This window comes from Montipora capricornis, chromosome 10 (assembly GCF_036669925.1).
Source record: "Montipora capricornis isolate CH-2021 chromosome 10, ASM3666992v2, whole genome shotgun sequence".
Classification (NCBI taxonomy): Eukaryota; Metazoa; Cnidaria; class Anthozoa; order Scleractinia; family Acroporidae; genus Montipora; species Montipora capricornis.
Window position 1 is genome coordinate 36290583 of NC_090892.1, and position 11679 is coordinate 36302261.

An 11679-nucleotide genomic window follows, 5' to 3' on the forward strand; every position below is an offset into this window, starting at 1 on the left:
TCAGGTGTCTATAAAGAGGCAATTGCTTAAATTGAGTAGTTAGTTCGATCATTTCTCCAATTCACCTCTAAACCGCACTTCGCAAACATTAATTTTGTCAACCAAAGACAAACTTTCTTCGCTTTCCGCTATTGTTCGGAAAACTGCCTTGCTAACGACGTGATTATCCTTGCAGGAATCCGTAGGAACCTGTAGGAATTTGTAGGAATCTACTACCATATATGGTGAACGGAGATATTCAATGATTTTGTTACACTTTTCGCGGTACGTCCGTTAATTATTTAAACGAATTTTTCGGGCAATACCGCGAACCGCGAACCTCGGGAAATCACCTGATCTTGTCCTTGCCAATCTCGTTTGCAGTGTGCGGTTCGAGTTTTAACTTCAAGATACCATTCTTGCGGTAAGTGATTTACGGAAGCGTTGTATAACCAGAGATCAATCAGACATCCCGTTTGACCGCATCAGTCATGTTGTTTTATCTGTTTGTTATCTATTGGGAACAATTTTGACGATCAAATATAATTTTGGGAGAATTTGAGCTGTTTGATTGGAAAGCAGTTGTAGCGATGAAAAATCCAAGATGGCGGCGCCGTTGTCAGCTTAACAGGAACGGCTTGCTAAAGTTCAAAATCGAGCTAACCTCTAACAGAAAACATCTAACTGCAAGCCGTGGTTTGCAGTTTCCGGTATATCCCGAAAACGTCGGTGCTAAAGGTCTCTTTTATTATATAATTACTCCTCTGGTAAATTTTTATTCAATTAAGATATACATGTGTATGTTCTTTATTTGGTGCACTTTTACAAGTCAGTCATTAATTCCACCCGGAAAAGAGGAAAAAACTACAAATACTATGCATGTACAGCGCTGTTCATTGTTACATCATCTATTGCACCAACCAGATGTTGATTGGTTGTCGAAAGGGTTCTTTTGTTCCATTGGCTGGCAAATTGGAAAATCAAAAGAATTGCTGTAAACGATGAGTATCGTTATTGCTCAAACGTGAATGCTTCTCGTCTTAAGCAAAAAAAAAAAAAAAAAAAAACTAGTTGTTTCGGTTAGAAATCAAATGGAATGGTTAATGTCAACGTTTTTGTTTTCCGAGGTAAAAGGAATACCTTCCAAGGCATTTCGATTTATTCCTGGCTTTATCGGAACAATAAGACGTTCTCATGTGGTCGCCGGTCCTGGGTCCTAGTCGGTTCATGCATTTGTCAGTTGCTCCATTACTGAACTGCGATAACTTTTGCTTAGAATTAAATCGTTAAAAGTTTTTTTTAGTAAAACTACAATACTTGCCGATAATTTTGTCCTAGTTTCAATGATATCACTTGCCTAACTTCATGTACAAATCAATGATAAATTAAACGTTGAAGGGAAGTTCAACCTCTACTGTGACAAAAGACGACTTTCAACCGCAGGAAATATCGTTCAAAAACAACTTTGTTCGAAAATTGTATACATAAATTGTTTGTAGCAGGAAAAATTGAATTTCAAAATCTATTATTTTCAATTTCAATATTAAATTTCGGGTGCGCCCCCATCTTGAATTACTGTTATATGCTATCTGGAACAAAATAGGTTTGTAGAATAACCAAATGAGGCAACAAGATAATGCATCAAAATTAAAATTATGGAGGACTTCGGAGAAGTGAGCACCTTTAAAAATAACCTTGCCTGTAATAATGACAATATTGACGTTGATTTAACTGCGAACTGTCTACAGCGCAGGGGCATAGTACAGAAATTACTTAAAATGATGTCCACTCATATCGAATGGCTTTGAGGAGGGGGGAAATCCAAGGTACCCGGCGAAAAACCTTGAGAAACAGTTGAAAACCAACAAACTTAACCCAGTTCCTTGGCGATGGGTGAAAGAACAACTGCAAAACCAGGATCATCGATCCAGTAATAGAAATGGATTATCAGTATATCCAAAATATATTGGCTCTTCATCTGTTAAAAATATGCTACAACTAAAATCGACTTATCTTAATATTAAGACAAATAATGTACACTAACTTAGTCCTACATATAATGTGATAAAGTAAATTGGAAAAGGTCAAGCTAACCACCCAACACGTGCACTATGAAAGAAGGCAGCGTTTCCTTAAGAGTTCAAACGTCTGCTTTGAAAAAGACCTGAAGTTTTCACATGATTTAATGGCGCACGCGGGAGGGCATTGAACAAAGAAGCAATGGTGTCCTAGAAAGTGTGTGATTTACATGATGTACGTGGGATGGTTAAGTTAAGGGTACTGCTTGAACGTAGAGTGCGAGTATGGGTAACTCTATCCAACGGAAGCGAAAGAGGCCGGCTGCCGGAATGCAGTGCCTTTGGGTATTTTTTAGTCAAGGCAATGCCAGTCACGGCGCTCGCGCATGGGTAGTCACCCCAGCCTGAATCAGAATCAAAACAGTAACACCGGTCTGATTCTCGACCCATTGAGCTTCTAGACAGACTCCTGGGGAGCTACAATAGGTCGTTTGTTTATCTAGGTCTTGAATGGACAATGTTCCCCGCTGGTCTGCGAGCTCTACAAAGTCATGCCCCTCAAAGTCTCAAATGAAACTACGAGTGTTGCTTGAAAAACACCTTTTGTTGCATTTGAAACCTCGGTCTGGAAGTTGAACCCAGGCCACGTGTATGTACATTTATGGGAAGAGAGTGCTGTAACTTCTGCGGCCATCTTTACTATATCCCTAAAGTTTATCCGCATAACCGCGATTCTTATCTTTAGCGTGTAATGCATCATATACACTCGCCGGTGAGAGACTTTGAAACGTCGACCGTGCCCTGTCATTTCAGACAAACGGTCAAAATACTTTCCTAAATTTAAACGTTCAAGTGGATGACGCGAAACGGGATCACTAGTTTTAAAAATCCTGAAATTAATAATGGTTTGAGCCAGAGAGTTTGAGCAAATTTCTCTGAAAGTTGGATATTTTTAATAAGAGAAACTTTCTTTTAAGGGGTGGACAACAAGTCTAAATCAACCCTCTCCAGACTACACAGCAACATGCCTTTCGGTTGTTGTGTTTTTCGGTATAACAGTGATTCTTATCTTCAGCCCGTAAAGCTACATCTGTTAACTATTACTGTAATAATCTACTCAGACATAAGCCGCTGGTAGCTGGTTAGCAAGGCTTTCACTTTGATGTGTTTCCCGCATGTCTGCTGGCCAGTGATCAGCGACGGCCGGGTTTTCTGTAGGAGTCGATTTCATCTCTGTCATTGCAATAAACTCTCGGACTTCACCAAGATCAACAGAAAAGCGCCGGCGATTGTGACTTGTTGTGCATCCAACAGTATCTATCTCCACTGGTTGCGTGCTGCAAAATTTATCTTGAACAGCCTCCCTGACGCCTCTCAGCTCACCCAAACTAATAGAGTGTCGCTTAAGTCCTTCACGAGAATCTTTAACTGTTGTTTGGTGCGCTGGTTCCCGGCTCAAGCTGTTAGGAGAAACAGATGGAACCGGCATTCCACGTTGGAGTGTATCATATAAGAGACCATCATTAGCGTCCGAGGTCCATCCGATGAAACGTCTTCCGCTAGAAAAAAGATATCACCAAAGACATCACTAAAATTGCATTACTACATAAATCATGATTTTATCCGCCCTCACAAGCACTCCAAAACAGTCGTCATTTGGCACACAACGATCAACAAAAGATTTTACTTGCTCCTTTTGTCGTAATCAAGAAACAGAGATCGAAAGATCTGTTTAATCGAGGCTACAAAGTGGAATTATGAAGCCTCCACTAAGGAGGAAGTCAGTTCTCTAGGGCCGCTACATCGGCGACTGCATCGGCGCTATTTCATCCAGCAAAGAAGAACGGGATGAATTTATAACCTCCATCAATTCTCTTCATTCGGCTCTTAAATATACCTGGGAAATTTCGAAACTTTATTGCCTTTCCTAGATATCAAAGTCTCGATTAGTGGCAACGTGCTATGTACCAGTGTGCACTACAAACCTACAGATTCTCACAGTTATTTTTTGTATTCATCGTCACGTCCATTACATGTCAAGAACTCCATTCCTTATTCTCAATTTCTTAGACTTGACGTCTATGTAGTGATGACTCCGATTTTTCCAGCAAATTAGAGGAGATGTGCCAGTTCGTCGAAAAACGTGGCTATCCTGTCTCTGTGGTCAAAGCGGGCCATCATCGCGCCCAACAATTTGATCGGCAGTCAGCACTACAAACGTCATAAGAAGATGAGAATGACAGAATTCCATTCACCCTCACTTTCCTTCCTCATAATCACGCAGTCAAAAGTATTACTCCAAAATGATCCCGAGACTGGTAGAATCTTTTCGCAACCCCCACTTATTTCATTCAAACACGACAAAGAGGTTTTAGGTAGAAGCGCGCTCAAAACTAACGAGCAACCCGGCACTTTCAAATGTGCGCGCTCACGATGCAAAACTTGTCTTTTCATTCTTAACACTAGCAAGATATCTGAACCTAAGCGATCAGTTCTGTTAAGATCACCGATCGTTTCACACATACCTCCGCAGATGTCATTTATTGCATAACCTGTACGTTATGCAATAAATTATAAATCGACGAGACAGGTACACGACTAGGCGACCGATTCCGCGAACACCTTCTCGATGTTGAGAAGAATGAAAAGGGTGCATCTAAGCCAGTCGCTCGTCATTTTAATCTCCCTAACCACTCCAAAAAACACATGGCTATCTGCGGTCTTTCCCTACATCTAGGTACGACGGAAAGCCGCAAGAATCTGGAACAAAAATTCATCTTCCAAATCGGCACCGTTAATCCTCACGGTATTAACGAACGCTTTTCATTTAACTGATATATTCCTATTTTTCACGTTGCCATATTACCACCAATAGCGTACTTCCTACTCTACTATAAAAACTACACGTAACCCACAATTCCTCGATTTGCTCTGACGAAGGCCTAACGCTCGAAACGTCAGCTTTTAGAATCTCTGTACCGTGGCCTATTTACATTATCAACTCCGTTGAGTAAGTCTCTCTTAAGATGTGCAAAACGACGTTAATCCGTCGTTTATTCAAGAAGGTCGTTAAAAGGGGATTAAAAGATCTTTAAAGTGGTACTATGAAAAAAAATCATTTTCTCCTTGGATTTGAAAACTATGTTAACTAAACACTAGGTGACCCAAGTTTTAAGCCATCATTTCAAAAAGACACTTGCTTATTTTAACTGGAATTTCCTATTTTAAGTCTAATTAATGGTCCGCCATTACTAACTTTAAAATATCGAGAGAGTGGATCGAGGAGACTTTTGACTTCAAAGAATCAATAGTAATACGTCTGGAATGAATTAATATGCAGCACGGGAGTTTCGGGCTTTCAGACTTTTAAACTCGTGTTTTGCATATATATTAAGGTGATTCCCTAGTATTGCACTGCGCATCCTGTTCTGCGCATAACACAGTGTAAGCCCCGTTCGTATTCAGGCATGGCTAAGAGGCTTTATGGTCAAATTTCATGGCTCTTTGTCTCACAAGTCTCAACGGATATTTCTAAACAAAACAATGTTTAAATTTAACCATAAAGACTCGTACCAATGTGTGAATATTGATATATCGAACGTGGCCAAAAACATTTCAAAATGGCGACCTTTCGTGAGGGAAAGCTCGCTAGAAAGAAGAATGGCCGTTTTCAGAGCACAGCAGTAAAGAGCAAAACAAGAAACGTTTTGGACTCTCACAAAACAAAAAGTCGAGTGATAGCCTTGATGATGCTAAAGAACATTTAAGTCCGACTGTAAAAGTGAAACCGCGCTATCGGGGAGACGTGTTGTCGAGGGGTCGAGCTTGGTTTGCTTTCTGTTTTCTCCTAAACGAGGTTGGTGACCTATCTTTTTTTTGGCATAATTTTATTCTCTTACTCATCTTCTTTGCGCTGTAAAAAAGATACAAAAAAATTACGTCAGAAAAAAAAGTTACAGGAAAGATAGTATTCGTAGCCATCACTCGTGGACACAAAATTGTCTCCTCGAGATCACGCACCCGAAGAACATTTGTAGTCAGTACCTTTTCAAGACTTGTGCCTGTGCCATAAAACAAACATTAAATTATTCCTTTTGAGCAACACAATTCACCTGTTTTGTTATTTCAAGAATTACGTCAAAGCTGTGCTTCCTGTTCGTGCAAAACGTAGCCTGAACCGATGGAATAAACTTGTCCTTGATAGATGAAGACGCAATGATTAAATGAGTAACTTGAGCAAGTTATGTCTCTCAAACGAGCTTGGTGACCTACTTTTTTAATTGCACATTTCGAGTCACCATAATATAGGGAACAATCGAGAAAAGTTTTAAAAAAATGTTACGACAACTTCTATTACTAAGGAATCACCTTAAGCTGAGTTAATACGCTGAAATTTTAAGCTAATGAGTAAATGACGTATAATTTAACTTGCCCTTCTCCTAGACGTGTATTAATTGTAAAACACATTCCTTCCCTCGCCGCTTCGCCGCTTTGCAGCCGCTCGCTCTCGCGGCCAAAACTCAACGGAGCAACAATCGATTTACTTGTGCTTGTTTAATAATTTCGCGATAAAATATCTCGCCAGCTACTTACACTCCGGTTAAATTTAAATTATTTTATTTTTTTTACGTTCGTTTGTAAGATTGATTTATTTATAGTATTTTTCATTTATGAATTTAAAATTATCATTTTAACACTTTTTTCATCTTTTTATGCAAAAGCGTTAAAGAGTGAAGTAATGCTATGTAATACGAAAAAGTACAGTGCCATGACAAGACTGAAAGATAGAGCTCTCCCTCTTTTCTCGTTCACACTTTCATGCTAGCTTCTGTTTGACTCGCACTCGGTTTTCCAAAGCACTTATCGGAGAAACTGGGAAACTGCAATAATTATAATAGAACTGAAGTAAATAATAATGATGGATGGTGGTAGGGAGAGTTGACAATCACATTTGTGAAGGCGACACTGCCCATCCCCATTTACCTAATCCTACTAAACGTGGACTGTGCTTAAGAAACCTCCCTGCTGCCTACGGCTGTATCATATCTTTGTTGGTTTGTCATTACATACCGTTTCAGCCTTTGATAACGCGTGTTCTCGTAATATCTTTCAAACTCCAGGAAAATGTTCCTCAGATACGGAGGAAGTTTCAGAGACCCATTCGGAGCGATGTTGATGTAGGGTACCCGCTGACAGGTGGCTGGAACATCCTCGTCAACTTCATTTTCCATTATCTCGTAGTTATGAGAAGCGATGATTCTCTCAAGCCAATCCGGTGATGAAGCAGCATAGGGTGTAACAAGGGGGTGTGGATCTAAAAAGCAAATACACATGCAAAATTATTTTATGCAGTTAAGCGATGAACTGCTGTCATTTTGAACCATAGGCTGCGACAGTTCGTCTTTGACAACTTTCTCCACCAAGGAGAGGCAAATGTCAAACATGTCATATTCACCTGTGATCTGTTCTGTTGCAAAGCACGCAGGAAGCGGTTAGAGCACTCAAGAAGTGTAAGGGAAACACGAAACATAGTCGAGCGTTTTCCCTATTTCTTGAGTGCGCTATCCGCTTGTTAAGTGCTTTACAACAGAACAGATCACAGGCGAGGTTTCTTTATTTATAATAAAATAAAGAATTTCTTAATTTCCTCACGCATTCGGCGTAAATGTTTGGAAAAAATTATTTTTTGAATCCTAATAACTATCCAGCGGATAAATCACCATTCAGCCGATAAGCGCTAGCAAAACCAATTGAGTTATCCAGCGGATAGTGATTTTTCCGGCCGATAGCGCTATCCATCGTTTGAACAAATGGGGCAAGGAATGGGAATCTCTAACTTTTCGCCGTCATCATGCTCCTTTATGTACAATGTACAAAATTACAAATGAAATTATTCGTGTACTGAATTCTCAGTATTTGACATTACCTAATCAAACTCGTACTATTGTATTGAGCACGCAAGTAATGATGTCTTTAAATATTCCTTTTTCCAAGAACAGTTAAAGAATGGAACAGATTAGATGATGAATATTTTATTGAGGAATATGTTTATTTTTCATTTTAATTATTTTATCAAATTGATTATTATTGTTATTATTCATTTATTTAAGTACTTTTTTGTGTTATTTAAAGTTAGCGTGATAACTACATAAAACGGTTCCTGCTAACGTATAAATGTAGATGTAGATGGATATGAGATGGTGCCCCGAGTTGGCCATAACGAGTGTCGTATCCAACAAGGACGAATGGAACAATTGTTTTATAAAATTTGTCTTTAAATTCTGAACGCTTGGACCCTTGGACCAACCGATAATCGATGAGAAAACTGATAATCGACGACCGATAACCGATAACCGTATGACCATATTAGGTCAAACGGTATATGAGCTGATAACCGAGATTGACTGAAGTAATCTGAAAGCTAGTAAGAAACGCAATTTATTATATAAACACCAATGAAATACCAAGGGAGCTTTCGCGTGAAAACATGATATCTTCATACGTGAAAAGATCACTGTTGCTATGGTTACATATGAAAATCGCGCCTTTCGATGCCTTTCGTGAAGTGATTTAGTATTTCATTGGTGTTTATATAATAAGTAGAATATTACATGGCTGCTTGGAAATACGAAATTTCTCTTCGATTGTTAAAAAAATTTTATTCGTATCTCCGTGTAATATCCTTTATATCCAAGGTCGAAAATTCAATAATAACAAAATATTTACTGTGTTGAAGGAATTATATTATCTTAATGAAACTTCCTTTGCTTTTCTTAAAATCGTAATACCTAATAATAAAAGAAAATCAGTCAATAAAGTTGGCAATTTGGTTCCACTTTGTTTTGATGCGCAAGAGATCCAACATTGCTGAAAGTATTGTGTTCGTTCCGGTGATTGTAAAGAGAGGTCAAGGAACAGAATCTCGAAGCAAGCGTAGACTAGGAACTGCTTTTAAATAGTGCTAGTGAAATATGCAGATAAACTCAAGGCCGCTTGAGATTTAGAACCCAATATAGGAAGCTGCCCTTTGCGATAATAGGCTAACGACGATAAAGTCAAGTTCGGGCTGGTCTTTCATATACCGGATCCGAAATAATTAATGTCCGTAAAACAAAAGAACAAAGCGAACATGACAATACCTAATTAGCAAGGGCTAAACGGAATAACAATGGTTCTTTTGTCATTTTTGTCCGGTATATGAAAGTCTACCCCAAGTTCGTTTTAAGAACCACCACTGTTTCCAAGTGACATTACTTAAAGTGCTCCTGTGACGAAAAACAATTTAAAAAAGCAATTCTTCTTCTTGGATTTCAAAAGTATGTTAACTAAACACCAAGTGACCCAAGTTTTAAGCCGTGATTTCCAAAAGACACCTTTTATTTCAACTGGAATTTTCCTATCTTATGGTACGTACTATTTTAAAATCTTGAGATTGCTGAATCGAGGATAAATTAGGCTGATTTAGCAACAGAACGGGAACATCAGTGGCGACGTCGCGCGCAGCAAAACTACCAATGAGAATTTAGAATAGAAAAGAAAAGATAGGAGTCTATTCTATTCTGAATTCTCATTGGTGTTTTTTCTGCGCGCGCCGTCGCCACTGACGTTCCCGTTCTGTTGCTAAATCAGCCTAATGACGAATGTGTGTGTACGCGGCTGAATTGATTAAACTCGTGTTTTGCATATATAATAAGCTGCATTTACAAGCTGGAATTTTAAGCCATTGAGTCACATTTCCTGCGATTCAACCCTTTGAGGTTCAATCGGTCAGTCTTTAACTGACGTCAGGAGCCCATCAGTAGGAGCTTGTCTCCCCCGTACAAGCCCTATGAGTCAACCTTTGCCCGTATATTTCTATTTTTAGAACGCCAAGAGTTGTTCGGCACTGCACGCGCTGTTTAAAATAGCCAATCAGATTAAGTCATTGTCTAACGAAGACAAAAATAGCAAAAGCAATGTACGCAAATTGTGCGAATTGATGTAAATTAACGTAAATGTCAGTCTCCTGCTGAAGGGTTGGTTCTAAAAATGGAAAGATACGGGCAAAGGTTGACTCAAGGATATAGAGCACATGGAGGCTCCTACTCATGGGCTCCTCCTGATGTGAATAACGGCGGAAGGTGAAATCCAAAAGTTACACTCAAAGTAAACATCTTTCGGATGAAAATCAAAGCCCACAATTTTGCCAGTCAGGGGTTAAGCAATTTCAAAATGTGAAGATAAAAGGAACTGATTTTTTCCATTATAGTAGCACTAAAAGGTAAACCGTTTTATTGGATTAACATTCCCATTAGACTGAGTTTCAATCGAGTGTCATAAAACCAAAACCAAAGTATTTACTTTGGCCAATCAAAAAGGACGGAGACAATCCAGTAAACCAATCAAAAATTGAAGTAATTACACGTAGCCGACGCAAAACGCGGGAATATGTGCATGCGCGAGCCACAATTGGTTTTGGTTCAACTTCTGATTGCTTGAAAAAGTGGCGCGAGAACTTTGAACCAATCAATGAGTGAAGTAATCATAAATTAAAGAAATTCGCTAATTACTTTCGACACTCAATTGAAAACCGCTGTATGTGGCTCACCATTTCCATCGTTATTTTCTCTTTCAACTTGTCTTCTTTTCTTTCTGATGTACCAAATAGTAAGGAAAACACCTGCGAGAACTGCTATACCGGACAACACTGCAGCTGTGATTGCTCCTAAGAAGAATTGAAAAGAAATGCTATTCAACCAATTTGGGGTCGACAATAAGATAATACTTGCTCAGTATCAGGATTCTCCAAAAGGACACAACATTTTCAACTTTGCAAAACATGTTTCAACATATTATCTTTAGTTGCAGTAAGTTAATACATACAGTCTGAATTTGAATTTGAACAAACCATCGCTACAAAGTACGTAAGGTTACATATTTGCGTTACAAAAACACGTCAAAGAATTCCGTTTGAGAGTACGTTTAACAATTTGAATTAACGGTGGTTTGTTCAAATTCAAATTCAAACTGTATAACTTGCTGTAACTGAAGAAGACAAAGGATGTCGAAACACGTTTTGCAAACTTGAAAATGCTGTCTCTTTTTCGATAATATTTGTTGCGCTGCTAATTTGCAACTGTTAGCGCAGAATTTTTTTGAAGGAGGGGGTCAAGGACTTTTGGTTAATCACCCCTGAATGGGGGCTTGTTTTCGAGTTGATACAGAACTCCTTACCCGTTGAATCTTTGTAAATCTCATTGAGCAGTGGAGGGGGTGCACCTGGAAGAGAAAAATGCCAGTTTTTATTGTAAAACAATAAGGAAGACAGCAATCCAAGCAATAATAAAATCATATAAGTTGCAAATTTCTTATCAACACGCAACGATGAAAAAAGGCAGTGTACTTTAGATAACTTAAGTGTGAAAAAATGTTAATAGGTGGAAACGTTTTAATCGCGGGACAATGGAAAATAGCAAACAAAAAGAATTGCTCAAGCAGTTTTCAACAGATGCTAAAATTTGGAAACATCTCCTTCGAGATTTTTATCACTCAGTATGCCTATTTTTTACCAGAGAATTAGCCCTCCGTTGTTTATAAATGTTCAGAAAAATAAAACATTAATGCTATCGAACTTTAGAAGACTTACCGGTACGTGTTTTCAAATTAATTCAGTTACTCAAGACTCATTTCCACCATGTAGGTG

At 38.7% G+C, this 11679-nt stretch overlaps 1 protein-coding gene across 2 annotated transcripts in view; it reads right to left on the minus strand.

Annotated features, from left to right (window-relative positions):
- Positions 1–551: 551 nt before the first annotated feature.
- The window catches only part of LOC138021992 (uncharacterized), a 38724-nt gene continuing 27596 nt past the window's right edge, over positions 552–11679 (minus strand). Inside the window, exons 9-12 of one of the 2 annotated variants that reach the window (XM_068869020.1) lie at positions 11211–11255; positions 10585–10698; positions 7068–7311; positions 552–3556 (exon numbers count right to left, since the gene is read on the minus strand). In XM_068869020.1, the coding sequence (XP_068725121.1) occupies positions 3115–3556; positions 7068–7311; positions 10585–10698; positions 11211–11255 (845 nt within the window). In that variant the 3' untranslated portion in view covers positions 552–3114. Of the gene's footprint in view, positions 3557–7067; positions 7312–10584; positions 10702–11210; positions 11256–11679 lie in introns of both variants that reach the window. The other variant, XM_068869019.1, reaches the window with a different exon arrangement.